This window comes from Macrobrachium nipponense, chromosome 16, assembly GCF_015104395.2.
Source record: "Macrobrachium nipponense isolate FS-2020 chromosome 16, ASM1510439v2, whole genome shotgun sequence".
In the NCBI taxonomy this organism is placed as follows: domain Eukaryota; kingdom Metazoa; phylum Arthropoda; class Malacostraca; order Decapoda; family Palaemonidae; genus Macrobrachium; species Macrobrachium nipponense.
This window is the reverse complement of record NC_087209.1, coordinates 27,415,124-27,440,690: the sequence shown is the minus strand read 5'-3', so window position 1 is coordinate 27,440,690 and position 25,567 is coordinate 27,415,124. Positions and strand designations below refer to the sequence as shown.

Genomic DNA, 25,567 nt, shown 5'->3' with positions numbered 1-25,567 from the left:
ACTCTTTCCCTTTGGGCAAGTAGTTAATGGACATTTTAAGGAAGAAACCGTCTGCTAAGAACAATGAGAGTAACTTGTCTCAATTTCTTCGGAAGAGGAAGCAGTAGAGCAAAGAGACAGTTTCTGCTTATTCGTCGCTGATGAAATTCTTTTTTGGAGAATTATTCGGATTTCTTCATTCCTGTGGCTCTGGCAGCTCCTGCCTAAACGTTCCTTTTGTGAAAAGCTCCTGTAGACGGACACCCTCAGAAGGTTTTGTCTTCCTTTTCTAAGATGGTCTTGGGAGAAATGGAAGAGTGGCTGGTTGGTAAGAGGGAGCTTGGGAAAGCCATTTTTGCTTTTCCTCCCTTTTAGCTTATCAAGAAATGTACCACTGTTATATGACAGGTAAGACTCCTTCCCTGGGAGTTTCTGCCTCCTCCCAGGGAGACTTCTCTGGTCAAGTGGACTCGGCTAGACAGTCAGAATTTGCTGCTGCAAAGGTTGTCTTTTCTTCACCAGAAATTTATCATCTGGTGAAGGACATCTTCAAGTCTTGGGAATTTTCAGTTTCCTAGTTTGGACTGTGGGCACTTTGGCTAGTAAGATAGAGAATTGTCCTTCTTTAGCCATAGATCTGTCTGCAGATTGGCTTGGAGTGTTGTCTTGTACAGACAAAACTGTCAGGGATGGTTCCAGCAGAATTGCCTCCCTTTTTGCTTTGGGTTTGTTGAAAAAGAGAAAGTTGTGATGGTTGTTTACTTTAAGTGTGTCACATCTACACAGAAGTGTGCAATCTTGGTCTCACCTTTCGATAAGGCTTATCTTTTTCCACAGGCTACGTTGAAAGACGTTCATTCAGATCTTCAGAATAAGTCCACCACAGACTTACTGACTCAGTCTTCCAGAACACCAAAGGAACCTGTAGCCTCTACTTCAAGGTCATTGTCGCCGCTACAGTCTCTGCCCTTTTGAGGGGGTAGATCCAGAACACAGTCCAGACCAAGAGCCATCTTCACTCTGGCACGAGACCTTTCAAGAAGTCTTTTTATTTAACCATCTTCTGAAAAGGTATTTGTCTGTCCCCCATGTTCCTGTAGGTGCAAAGCTCCTTCATTTTTGGAGGAAGTGGAGCCTCAGAGGGGTGAATCCCTGGGTGGTTCAGGTTTTGAGGGAAGGTTATTCAAGCCCTCTCTTAGAGAAGCAGCTATTATCCAGCTCACTGATTGCTTTAACAGCATACTTGGAAGGATCTGAGACACATTTGGCCCTCTCTAGTTCCCAAGTCATCAGTGGGCTGGAGGTCCATCCTGGAAGTCAATGCTCTGAACTTTTTTGTCGTCATGGCGAAGTTTCATATGGAGGCCAGTGCCTCAGTCTTGTCCTCTCTACATCCTGAGGTTTGGATGGTAACTCTGGATATGGAAGACACATACTTCCATATCCCCATTCATCCAGAGTCAAGGAAACTTCTTCATTTTGTGTTTTGAGAGTTTTTCAATTTAGCTCTTGTTTCGGTCTGACTTTGGCTCCTCAAGTATTTACGAGAGTTCTAACCCCTCTCGCAAAGTGGCTTCACCTGGTGGAGATCAATGTCTCATTTTACCTTGACGACAGGCTCCTTCATTCTCACTCAAAGGAATAGTGCACAGAGGACTTGAAACTAATGATTCTGACTCAGGAGTTAAAAATTTTAATAACTGTCTAAAAATCGCAGCTTGTTCCGACACAGACAGTTCTATATTTGGGCATGATTCTGGACTCAGACTTTTTGGGCTTTTCTCTCGCCCAAGCATGTAAACGCTTTCATAAAGCTGGGCAGGCTGCACATGTGCCCACTTCATGTGCCCACTTCAGTTTTATATGAAGGTACTTTGGTCCAGAAAAACTCAGCAGGACACTTTTGTTGTCTCCATTTCCGACCAAATAAAAGCAGACGTTCAGTGGTGGTTGTTTGTGGACAGACTTCAGGAAGGAAGTCATTCCGACCTCAAAACCCAGAGCTGAAATTTTATTCAGACACATTGGATCTTGGATGGGGAGCCATCCTAGAATCACAAAAGGTGGCAGTGTGGCAGGATCATAAGTTTAAAAGCAAGCGGGCAAATCCCCCCCCCCCCCCCTACATAAACTTAATCAATCCAGCTGCAAACTCACCCTCAGTCACACTTTCCTCTTTACACTACTGAATACATGCAGGACAATTGACCTACATAAACCCAAAAGCAAAAAACTCAAAACACATGTACGTACCAACCACTTCTTGACACAGGGCGAGGAGCTGTACTGTCCACTGTATATGTCTGTCGTAACACACAACCAACAACAAAGACAACAACCAAGAACCACAACCCCACAACCTAGGACTACAACCCCACAACTCAACAGCAACACAACAACCGAGGACCACAACCCAACAACAACAATCAAGGAACACAACCACAACTCAACAACACAGCAAACAACCAAGGAACAACCACAACCTAACAACAAAAAGGCAACACACACACACCCACTAACAACACCAAGAAATCACAACAGCTCACCAACAACAACCCTCAACGACAAAACTTGCATATAACTCAACAGAAACTCACAAGCACAACAAATCCAACAGCACAGGCACAACAACTCCAAAGCAAACAATATAAACTCACAACAACAACTAAACAACAAATCAATAAAACAAAACTTAACTGACTATAGCTATCAGTGCCTTCACAGACCGCTGCTGACACTACTGACTATCACCAGCTCTCACCAAAGACTGACCAAAGACCGACTGAAAACACAGAACTCGAACAGCTAACTCCAGCTGCACCAGGAGACAACCCAAAACTCACCAACAGCCAATTCAGGTGTTAACTATCCATACAGCAATTACACTCTCTCTCTCTCTCTCTCTCTCTCTCTCTCTCTCTCTCTCTCTCTCTCTCTCTCTCTCTCTCTCATTGTCAAATGGAACTCCATAACTCCTCCATAGCTTGCTTATGGACAGAGGATCAGAAAGCCCTTCACATCAGTGTGAAGGAGTTGTTAGCGATCTTTCTAGGTTTACATCACTTCAGACGCCAGGTGTCCGGAAAGATGATAGCAGTGTTTGCAGACAACACGACAGCCCTGTCTTACATCTGCAAACAAGGGGGCACTCACTCCTTCACTCCCTACCAGACAGTGAGGGATCTTTTTCTCTGGGCAGAACGATATGTATAGAGTGACGATCCTCTCTCGCTTTGTACAGGGCAGATTAACCCTTAAACGCCTATTGGACGTATTAAACGTCGACGAAAATTGTCTGTTGGGTGCTTAAATGACGTATGAAACGTCGACTCAAAAAAGTTTAAAAAAAAAAAAGCGGAAAAATAGTTATAGGCCTACTTGACAAAAACTTTTGAATCACACACCTTGAGGAATGCTGGGAGTTCACAGATCAAGCTGTTGTTTTGTTTGAAAGCGTTACCCAGGCGCGCATGTGCGAAGTTCTTTCTTCTCGCACTAAAAAGCATCAGTGACACATCTCGGAAATTATTTTGTCACTTTGACATAATTTTTGCACCATTTTATATTAGCTGTTACATAGAGTTTTATATATGAAAATGTGCGCAATTTCATGTAGAATACAATTAAAAACAACCCATGGTTGTAGCTTTTATCAGTTTTGAAATATTTTCATATGAATAACGATAAGTGCCAAAATTTCAGCCTTCGGTCAAATTTGACTCGACCGAAATGGTTGAAAAACACAATTATAAGCTAAAACTCTTATATTCTAGTAATATTCAATAATTTACCTTATTTTGCAACAAATTGGAAGTCTCTAGCACAATATTTCAATTTATGGTGAATTTTTTGGGGAAAAATTTTTCCTTACGTCCGCGCCGTAACTCTTCTGAAAAAATCAGAAATTTTTTCATCCGATTGTCATAATGTTTGCACCGTTTTATATTAGCCGTTACATAAAGTTTTATATATGAAAATGTGTGCAATTTCATGTAGAATACAACAAAAAATAACTCATGGTTGTAGCTTTTATCAGTTTTGAAATATTTTCATATAAATCACGATAAATAGAAAAAAATTGACCTTCGGTTAACTTTAACTTGACTGAAATGGTTGAAAACTGAAATTTTTACATGTCCGCGCGTTACGAATTCATGCATCATATTGTGATAATATTTTCTCTGTGTTGCCTTGATCATTTAACAATTTATTATATATCAAAATCATTGCAATTTAGTGTACAATACAACGAAAAAATAATTAATTCATTAGCTTTAACTGTTTTGCTCACAGCGCAATTTGTATACAATTATACGTATATAAAAATTTGTTTGCGCTGTCATATATTCCAATATTTATATATGATAATGATATTTTGTTTAATTTCTGATGGTTGCATACTAAACTTCAGGCAATGACAAAAAAAGGAGCAAAAAATGAACTCTTAATCTTGAAAACTAAGCGTGCTGTGATTTTTTGAAAAAAACTTTTTTCCACTTGGGCGCTTACTCCCAAACACCGCTGGCATACGGGAGACACTTTCGGAAATAATGGCTCGGCGTTTAAGGGTTAAATGTATTGGCTGACGAATTAAGCAGACAAAACCAGGTCCTTCCAACAGAATGGATCTTGGATCTCCATGTAAGCAAGATGGAGACTAAGGACAACCGACTGTAAATCTCTTTGTAACAGCAAAGAACTCTTTTGAGCTTCTGTTCATCAGTCCTGAACCCTCTAGCATGGGCAACAGACAGCATGCTTTTCGACTGGTCAGGATTAGACTTCTGTGCCTTCCTTCCGTTCGCCATGATACAAGAGATAAAGAAACATTCTCTACACCCCAGAATGTCTCCATGACTAGTCACCCCATTCTGGCTAAGGAAGGAATGTTTTCCGGACCTTCTTCATCTTGTAGTAAACTTCCCGAGACTTCTCCCTCAAAAGAAGTCACTACTCAAACAGCCTCACCTATTCAGTTTCCATCAAGGACTATCTGCTCCGTCTCTGACAGGATTTTGATTGTCAGGCGACTAGTTAAAGCGAAAGGCTTTTTAAAACAAGCTGCAGAAGCCATTGCTAGATGTTGTCAATCTTCTACTAGCAGGCTTTACCAATCAAGGTAAGCAGTCTTCAGAAGTTGGTGTCAAAGACATAATGTCTCATCCTCTGAGACCACTATAGCCCAGATAGTGGATTTGTTGCTGTTGTTGAAATCCTCCAGAAAGTTATCTTCCACACAATTAAGGGATACAGATCTGTTAAACTCTGTATTAAAGCACAGGGGTTTAGATGCTGGCCTTAACCAGGACCTTAGCGATCTTATTAGGTCTTTGGAGACCTCCAAATTGGAAAATATGAAAGCAGTTTTGTGGAATTTGGATGCAGTACTGGAATGGGTCTTTGGTGACTTCTTTGAACCCCTCCGCTCATTATCACTCAAGAATCTCATGAAAAAGACCCTCTTCTTATTAACTCTGGCTATGGCCAAAAGGGTCAGTGAATTGCAGGGAATAGATAAAAGGATAGGGTTTTCCCAAGGAGACGCTGTCTGTTCTCTTTCCTTAGAGTTTTTCACCAAGAATGAGGATGTGACAAACCTTGGCCACATTCCTTTACTATTAAGAATCTGATGGACATCATTGGACCACAGGAGGAAGAGTGACTTTAATGTCCAGTAAGAGCTCTATGCTACTATTTGCAGAGAATGGAAAAGATTAGGGGACCTGTAAGTAATCTTTGGTGTTCTTTGAAGTGCCCATCTTGCCTGATGTCTAAGAACACCATTTCATTTTTTTTTGAGGACTTTGATAGTTGAGGTGCACACTCGACTCCAGGAAGATGTATCACCTAACATTGATGCAAAGGCGCATGAAGTTGGAGCAGTCACGTCTCTTCCCTTTAGGCATATGTCTTTGGGATCGATTATGCAGTCTACATTCTGGAAATGTGGTCAGTATTTGCTGTGCATCATTTAAAGGAAATCGAAATGGTTTTCGAGCATTATTCCACATTGGGTCCATTTTCAGTGGCTGGTATGGTGTTGGGTGAGGAAGCATATATGGGCTATACTGTACTGCCCTTGTACTATCCTCTGTTCTTGGTTTAGATGTTGAGTTCTCAGAAGCTTGGGAGTACTGGTTACCCAGAGTACCCACCAGTCATTATGGTAGGGTGTTGCCAGTTGGTTTTTATAGTGTAGGTGATGATGATGATATCTGGTCTACGCCCATGTCAAGGGCATCAAGTTTTTAACTTTTGTCAGTCGTTCGGTGAACTTCCATGACTGCGAAGTTTTTTCCAACCAAGTAGGGGCACTCATTGGTCAAAACTGCCACGCCTTCTACAGGTTAAAGGAGCTCTGACCAGAGGCAGTAATCATCTGCAGTGCTCTGTTACCAGGTAAAGTACAATGAGTATTTTGAAAATACTTGCAGAATATCTGTATTTAGTCATTACTTAACTTTCATGTCTTTAATGTAGTATGTCCATGATTCCCACCTCCGTTAATGTGGAATCATGTAATTGTAATTACAGTAATGCCTCAGGATGCAAAATTAATCCGTTCCGAAGGGGCTTTCGCAACCTGATTTTTTTGTATCTCGAACCACGTTTTACATGTAAATTGCCTAATTCGTTCCAAGCCCTATAAAAACACTACAGTAAATTTTATGATAAAGCTAAATTGACCAATAAACAATGAAATACAACAGTTTGGACCATTCAATACCTTAACATAAACTATACTATACCTGTAAATAAAGTGTATTAGTGTACATGGTACAAGAAATACTGTACGTACATATGTAGTAAAATGTGGAACCTTACCTTTCGAGTGAGGCAATCTCTGAAAGTGGCGACTGAGGAGGAGGACAAATAGGAGAAAACATGAACACTTAACTTTTCGAAACATTAAAAAATGGCAGAAAACATTAACACTAAACTTTACGAAACACATTAACAAATGGCAGAAAACATTAACACTTAACTTTACAAAAAACTTAAAATTAAATTTCTTTTTTTTTTTCTTTGATTTTTACATTTTTTTACTTTTTTATGCTTTATGTTTTTTTTTTTTATTACAAAATTCCAATTTCTTCACCACTTTCAACTTTCTGTTTTTTCGTAGTATCAATGGGATCATCCTGTTTGCTTACTACTACTAAAGGCCTCTTACAAAAATAACTATCCAAGGAAGATTGCTTCTGCCTGCTTTTCACAATGTTCCTGAAAGAAATCGGGCAAATGTCATCGAACTCTGCAAGCATACGACCTGTGTAAGCCTTTTTGGGTTGTCTCTTTTCTACAAATGATTGCACTTTATGAAAAGCATCTAGAGCATCCTTAATTTCTGCCGTTGTCATAGGGTCTTCCTCCTCCTCGCTGTTGCTAGAGAACTCTTCATGAATGATGTTATGTTGCATGGCCTCCAACTCCTCCAGGTCATCCGTCGTAAGCTCCTCTTGGTGTTCCTCGAGAAGGTCATTGATGTCGTCCTCGTTGACGACCAGCCCCGTGGACTTGCAGAGTGCAATGATCTCTTCAAGATCTGGTTGCGAAACAGTTTCAGGATCGTCAACTGTTTCTAAATCTGCATCAGCTTCGCCCATGTTGAATCCCTTGAAGTCTTGGGCGGATACGGCATCAGGCCAAAGTTTCCTCCACGAAGAATTCAAGTTTCTCTTCGAAACCTCCTGCCAAGCTTGATCAATGAGTCGGATGCATATCACGATATCGAAATGCTCCTTCCAAAATTCACGCAAGGTGAGGTTTGTGGTATCAGTGATGTCGAAAAATCTCTTGAAAAGATGTTTCGTATACAGCTTCTTGAAGTTCGATATCACTTGCTGGTCCATGGACTGGAGGAGAGGGGTGGTGTTAGGTGGAAGATAAAGAACCTTGATGAAAGAGTACTCTGCTAGGATATCTTCCTCAAGGTCAGGAGGGTGAGCAGGGGCATTGTCCAACAACAGCAGACATTTCAGAGGGAGGCGCTTCTCTTCCAAGAATTTCTTCAATGTCGGGCCGAAACAGATTTACCCACTCGGTGAACAAGTCTCGTTACCCAGGCTTTCGCATTAGCCCTCCACATCACCGGAATCTTCTCCTTTAGCACTTTGTGGGCCTTGAAGGCTCAAGGAGTCTCCAAATGATACACAAGTAGGGGCTTGACTTTACAGTCCCCACTGGCGTTGAAACATAGTGCGAGCGTAAGCTTGTCTTTCATAGGCTTATTCCCGGGTAGCTTCTTCTATTCCTCCGTGATGTACATCCGATGAGGCATTTTTTTCCAAAAAAGGCCAGTCTCGTCACAGTTGAAGACTTGCTGAGAACTGTAGCCTTCCTTGATCGTGATGTTGTCGAACGTCTTAATAAAGGCTTGGGCCACCTTCATGTCTGAGCTGGCAGCCTCCCTATGCCGCACCACCGAATGGATGCCAGTCCGTTTATGGAATTTATCAAACCACCCACGAGAAGCCTTGAAGTCTGGGGTTGGCGGCGATGTCCCTTCTTTTCCGTCGTCTTTGGCCTGGGCAATCAGATCACTGAAAATAGGCTGGCCTTCTGGCAGATTGCTGTCTTGGTTATGGTATCGCCAGCAATTTCTTTGTCTTTTATCCAAACAAGAAGTAGCCTCTCCATCTCATCATGCATGTGGCTCCTCTTGTTGGACAAAATAGTCACGCCCTTGGAAGGTGTAGCTGCTTTGATGGCTTCCTTCTGCTTAAGGATGGTGCCTATCGTCGACGGATTTCGGCCGTATTCCTTAGCGATCACACTCAACCGCATGCTAGCTTCATACTTTTTAATGATGTCCATCTTTGTCTCTAAAGAAAGCATCCTCTTCTTTCAGTGAACTTTAGCAACATTCTTGGGACCCTGGTTATAATTAAGTTAATTAAGTTCACACACAATACGATAAAGTATACGTACAAGTAGAAAGCGAAATCACTAACACGAATTTACGTTAACTAACAAAATCTGTATATGTGAACGAACTAATTCCGCGTGCATAAGATAACACTGGTGTGACGAAGTGGCCGATCGATGCCTTTACATGGAGGTATGATGGTATAGATGCTGACCAATAGGAGAGCAGGATCTTACGGCGGTGACTAGCATCAGGAACCAATAAGAGAGCAGGAGGATGGTGGCGAGTCTACAGAGTTAGAAGCGCGCGAGTTTTAAAATTGTTCTCGGTGGTCCGGGCGAATCTCGGACTTTACAGTACACCCTTTCGTAACCTGAATTATTTCCGTTTACAGAAGCAAAAAAATCTTCGTCTTTGCTTTCGTAACTTGGTTTTTTTGTGAGTAGGACTTTCATATGTCGAGGTTCCAGTGTACTTGGTAAGTTACTTGTGGAAAAATGACGTTTTATAATAAAATTAGATTTTACACATGCCAAGTAATTATATGATCATTGCCCTTCCCCCCTCCTCACAGATCGACATGGAAGGCCAAACGAATTGGTTTTCCCTGCAGTTTTGTACCCATCAATCCCAAAAGTAGGTGGGTCCTATCCACCTACACTAGCGATGGTGGCGCTGCCACAAAAATTGGGATATATTTTGACTGCCGGAATATTTTGACTGCCATGGTAGGAAGCTTTTAGCTATATGTAATTACTTGGTACGTATGTGTAATTTTATTATAAAAATGTCATACCATAGTAGGACATGTAAATTCGTAGATGATGCTTCTATTCTTTGAATCTTTTAAGGGGCAGTGGGTTATTTTTCATGATGAGCTGGCCTGTGTCCATATTTTCTAGTAAATTATGAGTAGGATTTTCTCACCTTCTGTTAGGGGAGTGACATTTTCTTTTATTTTCTTTATGGCCTTTCATCTTCCAGGTGTTTTTGGTGGATATGGTTGTGGAAACGGTGTTGGTATAGTTTCAACATTGTTGTGCAAGAAGCTGTTATTATTATTATTATTATGAAGGATTAGTTTATCCAGACCTCTGAGCCTAATAAAGGCTCTTCCTGGGCTGGTTAGAAGCTTTTATTGATCTTTTTACTAGTGTCCTACCAAGTGGAACAAAGGTTAAGTGGCATGATGGACAAAAGTATCCAATACAAATTTATCGTACCTGTCAGAGCACTGCTTTGATCCAGGCTTGGATTAGTTGGTTTTCTGTAAACTGTAGTGGTGTACCCCATTGGATACTTGTATGCTCACATGTAGGAAGAGGAGGACAATGTTGGTGCTTCTTTCCCATATAAAGTGGAGGATAAAGAACTCAAAAGTTCCAGAAACTGTATGAAGACAAGGCACCAGACTGTCAAAGATTTTGCCTTCTCAGAACTTGCATATTTTATTGAAAAAATATAAATACTGTAAATGAAATAGAATTTTTTTTTTGTCATACAGAGAAACATAAGAGTTTACTTATGTAAACTATTCTAAGTGATGACCTTGTTGTTGTTAATATAATGTATTCCACAAATAACCCAACTAGTTCTTCATACAGTGTAATAATGGGTGTTGTCAGAATTTCTCACTCCCAGATTCATCTGTGTTTTAATAACTTTAACAAGAATATTGTAACTGATCTGGTCCCAGGAATATGATAAATCTTTAAAAAAATGATGGGGGCTCTTGTTTCCTTTTTTTATAAATCCACTAAGCCAGAATGCTAAAGTAGTAATTGATAAAGCAGAATTAGAATACATGCCAAATTTGAAATACTGTACAGGCAGTCCCTGGGTTACGACGGTCTGGGCTTGCGACGTTCCGAGGTTACGGCGCTTTTCAATTGTATTCATCAGAAATTATTTCCAGGGTTACGACGCATGTTCCAGAGTTACGACGCCTACAAACGCTGATCTGGCAGATGAAATATGACACCAAAAATGCTAAATAATCAATATTTAAAGGTTTTTTTGATGAGAAATGCAATAAGAATGCAGTTTACATAGTTTTGAATGCACCTAAAGCATTAAAAGTAAAGTTTTCTTAGGATTTTTGACAATGTTCCAGCTTACGACGATTTTCGGCTTATGACGCTTCTCAAGAACGGAACCCCTTTCATAACCCGGGGACTGCCTGTATTTTTTTCACAAACTTTACTTATATACTAGAAATAATCTCCAATCTCTGCTTATAGCACCTGACATGTATCTTTACCCAAGGGGGTTCGAAATTGTGCCAGCTGCCATTGTGATTTAAGGGCTTCTTTTTGTGTCCTGAATACTTATCCAAGAAAGTACATAATTGGGAAAAACTTTCTATCACAAGAGTTTATACAATATTGTAAGGGGTCCACAATAATAAAAATGTTTAAAGTTTGTGATACACGAACTTATAACTTTTTTATTATTGTGGACCCTTTAGAATAAATTACATAACATTGGTATTCTTAAAAGAAAATCTAGGTAGTCAGGTTTTGAGCAGTAATACATAAGTAAAATATTATGTTTAAAGTTAGGAACATAAAAATTTGTTTTAATAAGGATAGATTGCTGGCTTTATAAAGGGTAACGAACCTTTATTACTTGTATAGAATTATAGTAATTCAGTACATACTAGTTAAATCTTGTAGTTATTTGTGTCTAGCTAATACTTTTGGTATTTTTTCAGATCTTGGATTCCTCTGCTTATTTGTATTGTTGATAGTGCTGGGACTCGCTTTGAATTTTTCCCTGTTCTTGTGTACCATATTGAACTCTGCCGTCACTACGGCAGTTACTGGGGTGGTGAAGTCAGTGCTACAAACCTTAATTGGTTTTTTCACGTTTGGTGGAGTCATATTTAACCCCATTAATATTGCAGGTATGACTAGTTTTTAGTTTCAGTATTTTAGGTGAAATGCTGTCTCATATATAAGTAATTATTGTAGCAGTATTTTTCCTGTATGTATACTGTTATGGCTGTAGACTCAAATGGTCAAGTCTGCTACCTTGGAGCATTTATTTTCATTTGTTTCATTTTAAACCTGTTAAACATAATGTCATTTGCTTTTATCACAATCCTGTGATGTACCAAGATTCGCCAGGCTTTTGTGGTATACAGATGAAGGAAATCTAACCACATACTCCCTGTGAATCCTCAGATGTGTCTTAGTCAGTAACCTGACTTTTTATGTGTCTGCAGTACAGTAAATAGCTCTCAAGCTCATTCCCCAGTTATTTGCATTAATGGAGATCATTGCTTCTGCATGTGACTAATCTGATTCTTATTATTTCAGTACTACATAATCATCATTTCTTTCACCACTTTTACATTCGAAGTACTTTCAGTAAGTGGTGAAGATGTAGATTCTGCAATTATGCAGTTAGTGGGGACATTGCAATTACTGAATCAGGGACTGCAAAGGTTACTACTATATGCAAGTACTTTACTTAGATTTTTTTCACTGTAGAAACTCAGTTTTGGTAGTATTTGGGGAACCTTGACATTTCATAATTTCACACCCTTATTCAGCTAATTACAAAGATATACCTCACTTTTTTTCGGAAGGAAAGTACACCAACTTTGAGACTGCATTTTAGCCTGGCAAGTGTTCTGTATTCTTCAGTTTAACTTCAGCACAGGTGACAATGGATGAATTGTATTGGTTAAGATTTGAAAAATATCTCAATGATGGCATTCCAGCAACAATATTAAAACTACATTTAACATTCTTGTATCAGGTTTATGTACACCTCTGACTTAATGTGAATTACAATAAGTTGGATATGCTACCTTCAGTTTTAGCTACACCTGGTATGCTAATCCTAAAAAAAGATAGTTTGTCTGACAGAGGTCTGGATCAGGAGATTGTTGTCCTTGCTCCAGTGGTTTCAGTCCAGAACTTTGCATTATGGGTGACAAATCAGTTTCCTCAATTTAAAGCCTGTCCTCATTGGCCTTTAAACATTTTCTCGGTACTTGGTAGGAAAACCATTCAAAGAGCTGGTGTTGTTTGAAGTTTGGAAAATTTTTGTAGGTGGAAGTGAAAGGGATTGGCTCAGCAGGTAAAGTCTACTACTACTATTGAGTGTTTTCTGAACTCTCAAGTCTGCAGAGCACTTTAACATTTATAGAGAATGCTAGTAATACGTAGACCTATTTGCAATAAGTTTGAATCACAAGCTACTGGAGTGTTGCCCAGCATTGCCAGATCCAGCAGTTGGTAGATGGATTCTTTATCCTTGGGACAATCTTGGTGACTGGACAACTTTGATGACGGTCTTCCACAGGTTCCACACCAATATGGACAGCATTCTTCTTTCCAGAAGGTTATCCATTAAGTTCTCAGAGGTAGATTTAGGAACAAGACTGCAATATATTTGTGCTTTTTTGTTACCTAAAGCATAAAAATTAATCCATGGCATAGCTTAATGCTAAAATTGTATTGAAAATTAGATGAGGAAAAACTTTGGAAAAACTTTTCAAAGAACATTATTTCTAACAACTATTCATGTATAGCAGTTATTACTGTAATGCATAGAACAATGAAAGAAAAAAGTTTGTGGTATAAATAGAATAAGCAAATTTAAGAAGAAAATACTAGTACTTGAAAAATGAACACTACTTAAGCCAGAATGAGCAATTTTAATTAGGATGAAAATATTTTACTTTACTTGGAAACTGAAATGTTGTATAGAATATTCACTTGTATGTGGTTATTGTAAAGAAAGGATTCTGACATCCTGATTGTAAGTCCTTGAACAAAAAACAGATAAAGATCCCTTTGATTGCAGAAAAGCTATACACAACAGCCACAGACTAAAAGTGTGTATGATGTGTTAATCATCATACTATCAACAGTTTTCATTTTTACCTGTACAAGCTAGAGGAAGGAGCAGGTCAGGTCGCCAATAGAGAGGGCACCACTCCCTGCTTGTTGGGTCAAATGGCAATTCCTTGAAGTGGAGAAGTGGGTAGTAGATGTCCTTCTTTTGGGGAGGGGGGTTATCAACTACCTTTTGACTTTCCTCCCCCTGTCTTTAATCATCTCCTTCTCAACCTGACATATGCTCAGGGCTTTCTGAAGCCTCTAGCTCTCCAGGAGGAAGTGTCAAAGATGATGGACCAGGGCATGGTGGAAAAAGTGCATTGCCCTTCCCTGGGGTTCTACAGTTGAATCATCCTGGTCCCAAAGGCTATGGGTGATTGGAGACCATGACATATCTTTCCACGCTGAATCACTTTATCAAGAAGACAAGATTCAGAATGGAGACACCCTTGACAGTTTTGGCAGCCGTGAGGGTGAACAACTTCATGCTGTCAATAGACTTGGAGTACGCTTACTTTTCAGATTCCAATTAACCTTTGTCCAGGAAATTTCTCCGCTTCAGCCTTGGGGAGCAGTTGTTCCAGTTCAAGGTCCTTTTCTTCGGCTTGACTACAGCTCTTCAAGCGTTCACAAGGGTATTTACTCTAGTGTTGACGTGGACTCATCCTCAAGGGTTTTGCCTGTTGAGGTATCTCAACGATTAACTAGTCTTAGCAAGTTCCAGAGAGAAACTGGTTCGGGACAGTGACCGTCTTCTCCAGTTTTGTCAGTCTAGACATCATGGTAACAGGATTCTTTACCTGGGGATAGTAATAGAAACAGCATCATCAAGGGTTTTTCTGTTGGACCAGAGGTTGCAGAAATTCAGGACTGTCACTCTCTCCTTCCTTTCAAAGAACGAGCAACCAGCTCTCCAGTGGCAAGTTCTTCTCTGCATCTTGTTATCTCTCGAGAAGCTGGTCCCTCATAGACATCTCCACATTTGCTCTCTGCATTGGAGACTAAAGGAGTTTTGGTCCCCAGCAGGAGATTCCCCTCAGCTACAGATACCTCTTTTGGCAGAGGTAAGAACTAAATTACAGTGGTGGTTGGGTGACCAGAACCTTAAGTGGGAGTTCCTCTACATTCACCCCTTCTAGATCTGCTCCTGTTTTCGGATACTTCACTCGAAGGTTGGGGTGCTTATCTCGAAGAGCTCCTAGCCTCGGGAGTATGGAGTGCAGAAGAAAAGTTGCTTCACATTGTTTTGGAGTCGAAGACAGGTTTCCTGGAGCTACGGGTGTTTCAAGAAAGGGTGGAGGGGCACTCTTGGTATTCTAATATTGGACGTTGGACAACACCACGGTGGTAGTGTATGAAAACAAACGGGGTGGTGGTGTCTCACCAGTGCCACTCGTTGACAGTCGAGGTACACCAGTGGATGATCGACAACTCGATGGAGCTCATGGCCAGGTACATTCCGGGCAGGAGAAATGTGGTGGCTGACAAGCTAAGTTGTTGACAGAGTCTAGTTCCCCGTGGTCTCAGCATCAGGTCATAGCGGACAGGCTGTTTCTCCTATGGGGAAGACATATGTTAGACCTTAGCCATGATCTTCTACAGGAAACTAGAGGTCTACTGCTTGGTGGTCCAGGATCCTTTTGCTAGTTCCCCGTGGTCTCAGCATCAGGTCATAGCGGACAGGCTGTTTCTCCTATGGGGAAGACATATGTTAGACCTTAGCCATGATCTTCAACAGGAAACTAGAGGTCTACTGCTTGGTGGTCCAGGATCCTTTTGCTATGGCAGAGGATGCCCTTCAGCACCCTTGGGACAATCTAGAGGTGTATGCCTTCCCCCTGTTTTGCCTGATTTGTCAAGTTCTGAACAGATTAATGAGTTCCAGGAATCTCAGGATGACCTTGGTAGCACTTCTGTGGCCCCAGACAGAGTGGTTCCCAGACCTTCTGTCTCTTTTGTTAGCAGTTCTGAGAGAAATTCCCCCTTGGCACAACCTTCTCTGCCAGCTGTATATGGAGAGGTACTACCAGTCAGTAGGGTTCCTATCACTTCACGGCTGGAGACTGTCAAGTATCTCTTGCGAGCGAGAGGCTTTTCTTGCAGAGCAGCTTGTCAACAGGGTTTCTCTCCACTCGGAACTTCTGTTTAGTGGATAGCAGATTTTTTTTCCTCTGGAATGAGAAAAGCCTTTCCATCTCTGCTATCAAAGGCTACAGGAGTTCTGAGCACTCCTGTTCACCTAGAGCACTCAAACCTCTTATGTTGGATCTAACTCTGGTTCTGAGTTCTCACTTGGGCTCCATTCGAACCACTACGGAATATCAGACAGGGAACTGACTTTCAAGACAGTTTTCCTGTTGGGCCTTGGCTTCCTCAAAGAGAGATGGGGAGTTTCATGGCCTAGATTATGATGTCAAGCACACCAGGGTTTGTAGGTCTGTGACCTTCGAGTTTGTCCTGGAATTTGTGACTAAGGCTCAAAATCCCTCAGCCCATGATAACAGATTTACTTTATTGTTAATTCCTTTCCTGAATGAGTTTGTTGACAACGATCCTCAAGAGTTATTGCTTTGTCCCGTCAGAGCTATCTGAAAAGAACTTGTCACCTAAGGCCTAGGTGTCGTAGACTTTTTGTTAGCACAGTCCGAGCCAAGAAAGAAGTGTCCAAGAATACAATTTAATTCTGGCTTCATGAGGTAATTAGATATGCCTACTTCTCACCTTCAAGTTCTGTCACAGATACTGTGCATGCAAGAGCACATGACATCAGAGGAATGGGTTCCTCTCTAGCTTTTATGAAGAACTTATCTGTTCATCGGATTTTGAATGCTGGTTCCTGGCTTTGGCAGACCACTTTTACTTCCTTTTACCTGAAGGAGATTGCTCACAGGTTCTTGGACACTTTTTACTTGGGTCCGTTAGTGGCTGCCCAACAAGTGTAACTCATCCAGTGCCCTTTTTCTGTTCTTCATTCCTACAGGCAGGTTGAAGAATAAACACATCATAACCTGGAACTGGTCTGATACAGGTGGGTAAAGTGGCCATACTGTGTTGCATTTATTTTGTTTGTATTCCATACAATATACAAAGTTGCTTTGTGGTAGCATTTACTCCTCTCTCCAGGCAAGGGGAGGGATAAGTGGTGATAAACCCCTTGTGGTGTACATGGTTTGTTGCTTAAACAGATGGAGTTCTTATCATCCATGAATCTGGATATGTATCATTGTGTTTGATCCCAGTGGGCTGAGGTTTTAGATACCCATATATCTATTCTCTCACGGGCTTGGACCCCCCTTCTTTAGGACTCTCGCTTCTGGGAAGGGTGGTCAGATGTGCTGAACCTCCAGTCAGTTCAGAATTCTCGTACCTCCGTCCAAGTATGAGTCCATCCTATTGTTAAGAACGAAGGTTTCTTCCGCATATGAACAAATAACAAATTTTTAACCAGTTTATATTTTTCATAGCTAACAAACCTGAGGTCTTAACGTTAATTGCCCACCTTTAGCTGCCCCTCTGCTAATCCTGGGTTGGAAGAAAGACTAAATGCATCACAAGGTTCATGCGTGGTTGATGAACACGCTCCACCTTGTCTACGTCTGAGTTGCCAGATACCACAGATTCCTTTCATGACAATCTTTGATTGTTTTTAACTGGTTTCCATATGGTGCTAGAACATTTATCCTATTGTTTAGACCTCAGGTTTGTTAGCTATGAAAAATACAAATTGATTAAAAATTTGTTATTACTATTAATATTCAGAAGATAAATCATTTCATGTTGAACAAGCTCAATGGGGTTACTGGCTTGGAATTCAAGCTACCAAAAAATATGGTGTTCATTCAAAAGAAGTATCAGAAGGTATTGGGAGATACAGAAAAGATCAGTTATTAGCAAAACCGTTAAATTTACAAGTTAGCAAATAAATAAATAAATAAAATGTTAATAAATTATTAAAATACGATGAGCAATGTATTCGGGTAGTATTGCATGGCATCTTTGCATGAACTTTTGAAATTCCATTGCACAACATTCTCAGGGAGACTTTTATAGTCCAATGGCATGAGGAGTAAAGGACCTCTTGAACTTAGAAGTTTGATAGGAGGTACATTTAATGCACATTGGTACCGCTGTTCAGCAAATATGGTTGCTCTTAGCAGAAAAAGGGGACCAGAGATCAATTGTGCATGTGAAAGATATGTTTAAATAAAAATTGTGAAAAATTGACAAACGATACCATCCACCAATGGTCCAAGTCATGACTGGCTAATACTATACGTATTAGGAAACAATAATACCACCATGACCACTGTATCTAAAAGAATTATAAATATATCTCTGGCAGAAGCAAACATCCACACTGGAGAACAGTATTTTAGTAAAGGAAGGATAAATCACATATAATAGGTTGCATTGATTTTATCACATAAATATATGAGGCATTGTGAACAGTACCAAACTTTCATGCAGTATTTGCTGAATTTCATTAGATGTTTCTCAAAAGTAGTACATATGTAAGTCAAAAGTTACACCTAGAATATTTAAAGCTTCAGACTCATTCAGCAGAGTCCCACTTGCCTGAAGGGTGGGATGGGGTGGAAAATCTGTACTATAGCCTCTAATTAATAGTTTTCGTTTCACTGGAGTTTAGCCTTATACCACACTGACTACATTCACTGATCTGGTCCATGTCCCGATTAAGTCGGAGGCAAGCTTAGTTTTTCTATAATTGGAAACTTCACTACATCCACAAATGTTGCATTATTGGCATACTGAGCAATATTGTTTTCCAGGCCAACAGCCATATCACTTGTACAGTCATTACCCAACTTACAAACTAGTTACATTTCAGACCGCAATTCATATCTTCAATTATTCAGAAGTTGGTTTTTAATATGTAGGCTAGTGCATAATTTTTGTAGATGTATTTTTAAATCATGTAGTATTATAAAGTATTACTTTAGATGGTAGAAAGGTAAAAACAAGAAAATAAAATTTAGATTTATGCAACATTCAAAATTTAGAATTTTTCCATACTTTGAATGAGTTTTGTAAGGCAGTCCCTGGTTATTGGCGGACTCGGTTATCGGCAATCTGGTTTTATGGCGCTTGTCTAATGCCATACACTTGGCAATTTATGGCCCCACATTGGGATGGGTTCCGGTTATTGGCGCTATAAGGTTCTTAAGGGTGCTTATAGTGCTGATAACTGGTTATCAGCGCCATAAGCACCGTTGTGGCACCATAAATCACTGAGTTTCGTTTAATGGCAGTTTTTGCGTATCGGCACACCCCGCTGATAACCAAGGACTGCCTACTTGCAGAGAATTCCACTGGAGCATTGGAAGCCATGAAGTAAACAATACACACTGCCATCCTTGACCAAAATGCATGCTAAATGTTTTCTATGGAGAGAGGAAATATAAAAAATGGGGAATCATCAAAGAATGAGTTAAATTGGGAACACAGTTTTAACTTGTGATCCTTTCTCTTCATATCTGAATGCTTGTAACATGAATGTTCGTAAATATAGTGGTGACATTATACACAAAAAATAACAGTGGACCATAAACACCACTCTGGAACTCCAGACACAAGAAGTCGTGGTTTGCTAAAGATTCCATCAACAGCAATTTGCTGCTGCCTGCCTGTAAGGAAATCTTGAAGTAATCCTAAAACATATCCAACCACTCCAAGATTCTGAAGTTTGCAATTAAGTGCCATGTGATTTACTAAATCTTATAGCAGCGCAAAAATCTATCTGAATTACTGTGTACTGGAAACTCTTATCAAGTTTCTCTTGCAAATGGCATGTTAAGACTAAGGGAAATCATAATGCAAGGCATAAGGAATGTGAGTCATTTAAAAATGAAGTGGCAGCCATAGAGAAAGCTCATGCTGAACATCCAAGTATTGGCCAGGCAAAAAGACTTTTGTTCCCAAGACCTCAATATAGTGATGTAGTGAAAATTGGAAAATCGAATAAAAAAGATCAATCTAGGATGCCAACTTCAAAGCCAAAGCTTCAGCTATCCCCATCTGAGTTTGAAGTACATTCAGCATCTCCGCCTTCATCCAAGAAGGCTCCTTTGTCCCCTCCCGATGGGCCTCCTATGGGCTTCTGGGAGGTCTCTCGGGCTTCTGATGTAGAAGCCTTACAGGTAGCTTCGCTGCCTGATATGGGTATGTCCCAGAATGAAACTTTGTTCAGTGCACCTCATAAGGCTTAGACGTCCTTTGTAAGGCATCATCCCTCATCCAAAGAAAGGTTCTTTCCAGGAACCACGAGAATTTTGCACCGTTCACGAATGTATTCCAACACTGGGCGGACTATGATGAGGCGATCGGAGTTATTCCGGGGTATGGCCCTTCGGTTGAAGGCGTTGAAATACCTGTCCAACGCCAGGAAAGTATCATGGGGCATAACGTCGGGCACATTGGGCGTACTTAAAAAAAAATTCTGCCTCCAATATTGCCTGACGTCGGCAGCAGGCATCAATCCAAAATAAATGTGGAGCCCCACAAAATGCGCCATGTCGGTGAGGTTGCAGCCCCGCCAGCGATACGACAATGTCGTGCGGAGTTCATCACGGCAGTACCAAGCGTAGTCCGCCGTCTCTGCTACCAGGTACTCCAGCAATTCCCGCGTAAGGAACAGCTGAATGTACCCCAGAGCAGTGAGAGGAACAGGTACGGTGAGCCCAGGTGTTGCCGTGAATGGGTGCATGTTAGGTGGGGTGGGGTCCTCCATCCACCCTTCGTCGCTCTCGGACGACCAACCTTCAGCTTGGCTGGCATGACGCTCCGACCTTCTACGGCACGGGCGTGGGCACGATTTCGCACACGAAACCCCCCCACTGGCCCATCTCCCTCACTTAGGCCCTCGCTTTCCGTATCGTTATCGGCGACAAAACTAGACCCTATATCCTCATCCTCCCCCTCCGCAGATTCCCCCTCCTCAGATTCCCCCTCATAGGCACTAAAACCACTAAATTCGAGCTCACTTTCGGGATGTGAGCCTCGAACGGACATTGGGGGCAAATATTCATCATCACTGACATCGGGAGTGATGTCCTCATCACTAGATGACCAACCGCCATCAAAATGAGGACTTGCAACATACTCCCGATCGAGCTCCGATAAGTATGCATCAATGTCCCTTGGTTGGAGGCCTCCCAAATACCTACAAATGCCCCTAAGGACACCCTGATGCTTCCTAGGGGTTACTAAAGGCACACGAGACACACGTTGTGATCCTAGAGCACTTTCATCCATACGTGGCCGCACAGAACGGCATTGAGGCGCGAGGTCATCTTGGTTGCTGGGTCCCTCGCCAGCATCCAAGTCCAAAATACGTCTCACACGATATCCTTCCGACAGGTAAAACGCGCCTTTCGCGTTCTGTACGTCGTTGAGACATCTCTATGAACGTCCTGTAGCACCACAAATATTCAAACTCGCGCACAAGTTCGGCAAAACACGATTGCTGCAAAAGATCGCTCTCGGACGACGCGTCGCTGATGCTGGCTGATGCGAGAAGGAGGGATTTCGCGCATGCGCACTTGGGTCACGCTTCTAAACAAAACAACTCCTTGATCCATGAAATCCCAGCATCCCCCAAGGCGCGCGATTCAAAAGTTTTCGGCTGGTAGGCCTTTAAGTATTTTTCCGCAAATTTTTAAAAAAACTTTTCTATGTCGACGTACGATACGTCCAATCGGCACCCGACAGACAATTTATCTAGACGTATAATACGTCCAATCAGAGTAAGAGGGTTAAAAACATTAGCAGTAGGTGTCTCATACATGATGTTCATACATGATGTCAAAGTGTTATTTTTATCAAATAATTAGATTGAGAGAGATCTGAGAAAAGCAATGACTTGCTGTCCCTGAAGTGGATAGTAAACTATTCGCTAATGAAAGAAAAATATTCTAGCATAAGTAGATAATCATATATTCTTGAACTTCTTATCTCTAGCATCATCTGATATCATGGGTGGTATATCGAATTGGTAAATATACAGCTATACAAAAGAAATTATCAAAACCGTATCACCTATAGGCAGTCCCTGGTTATCGGCAATTCAGTTTTATGGCGTTTGTTTAGCGCTGAAAATTGCCAAAATGTGCCGATATCTGGTTATTGGCTTTGATAATAGAATATTGGCACCAATACAGACCTAACAAAGGTGCCATTAACCGGTTATCGGCGCCAAAAATCGGTGGTTATCAGCAATTTTCGCTTATCAAGCCATTGGAATGGAACCCTCGCTGATAACCGGGGACTACCTGGATGACAAGTCTTTCGAGAGGTCACGAGTAAAGAATTTGTGCGTTGCCAAATATGTCATTGTTTTGATTTAATGTTTTGCCTTGGTATAACCCTCTTAAGCGCAATATTTAAAAAGATATATTTCTTCACTTAAGTTTATATCGAAAACAGATTTGAATTCACACATTTTCATTACCATCAATTATTTTCATAAACACAAAAGAGATATGACAATTTTATGCTGTTGGGTCCAGTCAGAAAGTTTTAAATAATACATGGTGCCACCCTCGTAGCTGCTCAATGAAATGGCAGCTTATTCAAAATCAAGCCGAACCACAGTTCCCGTACCACGGGATGCTGGTTTTAAGAGGTTCAATTGTAATAATAATACAGGACAATTATTTTTTGTCCTAGATGAGCAACATTTAATATTCCTTTTCTCTGAACATTTTATGGATGCCTTTGGTTTGTTTATCAATGCTAATATACTCTATTCATTTCCATAAAATTATATAAATACATTAATCTCATTAAAATTCCAGGGATTTGTCTGAACACAGCTGGTGGAATAATGTATACATATGCAAAGTATGCTGAAAGCAGAGTGAAGGCAAGAGTCGAAAACCGGGCATAGAATATACATAGATGTAGACCGAGGTTAGACTAGAACTGAGCAAAAAGGATGCGAACCTCAAACAATGTTATGGCCACTTCGATATGTATAATCAGTTGTAAAAAGAAAACTTTTGCAAAAGTTTTTGTGTTTAAACATTTGCAGTAACATTCTAGTCAAGATGAATATTTACTTAGAATTTTGAAAACAAAATTCTTTGAGCCTGTCTATGTGCACCTGTACTTGTCTATTTTTAAGCAGTTAAGCATTTGTTGCTAAGATATATGAAATGAATGGGTAAGTTGTTATAAAATGCCTTCATATGTAAATATTTATTAGCTTAAAGTGCAGTACAGTGGACCCCCCGTATTCGCGTTCTCCAGATTCGTGGACTCACACATTCGCGGATTTCACTCGGGAACGTTTCCCTGCATTATTCGCGGAAAATTTGCGCATTCGCGGTAATTTTATATGATAAATATCCACAAATTCTTGGTTTTTTTTATGAATTTTATCATAAAATGCACTTTTTGTGATAAAGCTATTAAAAAAACCATGTAGGAAAATTTTTAGTGGGTTTTTCTTGAGTTTTAACTAACAAAATAGGCTATTTTTAGCATTTTTATAGGGGTTCCAAACATTCGCGGGTTCTAACTATTCACGGGGGGATCTGGTACGCATCCCCCGCGAATACGGGGGGACCACTGTATGTATATATGGTTGTGAGTATATTTTTTATAAATAAAAGTAATTCATCGAACAGGAAGATTTAAGGAAGCGTGTTATTAGTTTATACTGTGGAGAGGTTGTGTGCCTGTGTGTGTGTGTTTTATTTAAATTTTGTTTTTTTATTATGAAACAGTTACGTGAGTTACGTGAAAAATACAAGCTATTGTTAAAAGCTTTATGTGAGGATGTGTTTAGTAGATGGTAATATGTTGAGTGGAACTTTGTGATTGAGGTAAAGTATGGGTAAGGATATAATGTAAGTGTTTCCTCTTTGGTATAGAAGTGGGTCCAAGATCAGTTTGTGTTGGGCCTCCATAGATGGAGTGATATACAGTTTAAGAGGACAGAGAAATACAGATTCAGATTTCAAGTGTAAGAAATGGGGTCATGATGTTTACCTAATCTTGATGGGGAATAATGAAGGGAAAAGCAGAAATTAGTGAAATAGTTGGAAACTTCTTGAGAAGAGAAAGTTGAAAGAAGGATTAATTTTATGATGGTAAATGGAAACCAGGAAATGGGAGCAGTGCATTTCGATAATGAAGAGTGTAAGAGCAGTTGATTTGTACAGGTATTTGGGAATAAATGTAATTGATGATGGCAGGATGAGCAGAGAGGTGAATGATAAAGTAGGTTAGAATCAAGAATGCAGCAGGGTGTATGCATATTTGGAAGAGTAGAGTGTATTGTAAAGGCAAAGTTCAAATGTATGAAAGGAATGTAGAGCTAACTCTGTTGTGTGGAAGTAGTGTGCTTGTTGAAAGCAAATAATAAAATGGTTGAAGCTGTTAAGATTATTTATTTGTATTGTATCTTTGAATTAAGAAAATTGAAAGGTGAGATATGTGAGGAAGTGGTGAAAAAATATTTGTGGTAAAAGTAGGAATAAGTAAATATGTTTTGAGGGGGTTTGGTCATTTGTAGGGAATTTCAAAGACAGTAGGTTGACAGAAAGTGTGCATAATTTGGCAGCTGGGGTCAGGGGAGGAGAATGAGACAGTGAAAGTGCTAGATAGATGAATGGGCTAGGTCTTGATAGAAGTTTGATATGTTGATAAGTTTGATGTGTTGTTGATAGGTGTATAAATTGGCTGGTGGTGCAGAAGATTCATCATTGATTCAGCAAGTAAAGTATGAATATGACTGTGGCTGGTCTTGATTTTTCTCTGTAACCTTGCCCTATTAAGGGATATTGCTTTTCATATAAAAATGTATCTGTATATAGTATGTGTGCACATCTTTATAATTTATTATATATTTATTGCAATTCCTCACATTGTGAATATTCATGAAATATGGATTGTATGGTATTTCAAAATGTGTGCTGCTATAATGGTTTTATTCAAGTTAATTGTTTTAAGCTGTTTGTAATAAAATGACACAAGTGTTACTTATGTTGACATTGTATGATGATTATGTATACATGAAAGGATCCCTAATACAAGCATATGTTTGCGCTTATGCAAGTGTATAATGATGCTCAATCCACATTTAGGTGAAGTAGACTTTGGTATTAATAATTATATTTGTTTCACAACAAGCCATTGGCTTAACCCTTCAACTTATCAAACTAATTTACTGATCTGCTACATTATTATGATGGACTGTTTTTGTGGGAATACATACAAACCTTTGCCTTTTACTTATGAGTATTCTTCATTATGAGCTGGAATGGGTTGTTAAAACTTAGTAATTAGTATATAACTGGTTGTGGATAGTTGAATTTGAGGAACCTCTACTCATCTGCTGTCATCAACCAATTTTTTGAGCTGTAGTCAAGACACCTTGCTGTGCTCTGATGGACCATCAAGTTGAAACTTTTATATTTTTTACTGTATGTATGGTGTTTTTTTTTTTTTTGGTTTGACATTAATTTGAATTTTTGTTCAACATGGATTTGAAGAAGAAAAGAACATCCAATGATGTGAAGCACATAAGGGTGTTTAGCATAGCAATGTCTTTAGTGATTGTAACCAATTTTGTTCTGCATTGGAGATCGGAGAGTGCAGACTGGCTGGTCTCCTTTACAGTGGAGAGGTTTGGGAGCAGTGGAGGGAGGTTGAAAGATATTAGGATTACTCGGCCATTGATAACCACTGAGTCTTACATTTCTCTCCTTCCTGCGAATGTTTTGTTGGCAGCTTCATTGGAGTATTGACAGATGTAACATCTTGGAGTTCTGAGCAGTACGTATTGAGTACAGTCCATGTTTTGACACTGCTCCCCCTCATTATGGGACCACCTTGACGTGGT

The 25,567-nt window shown here is 40.2% G+C and overlaps 1 protein-coding gene across 8 annotated transcripts in view; it reads left to right on the top strand.

The window, feature by feature from the left end:
- LOC135195615 (uncharacterized) overlaps positions 1-25,567 on the top strand; it is a 128,490-nt gene that overhangs the window by 60,765 nt on the left and 42,158 nt on the right. For 7 of the 8 annotated variants that reach the window (XM_064221947.1, XM_064221950.1, XM_064221952.1 and 4 more), the window contains 2 exons: positions 11,562-11,753; positions 22,515-24,775. In XM_064221947.1, the coding sequence (XP_064078017.1) occupies positions 11,562-11,753; positions 22,515-22,606 (284 nt within the window). In that variant the 3' untranslated portion in view covers positions 22,607-24,775. Of the gene's footprint in view, positions 1-11,561; positions 11,754-22,514; positions 24,776-25,567 lie in introns of those variants that run through there. The other variant, XM_064221948.1, reaches the window with a different exon arrangement.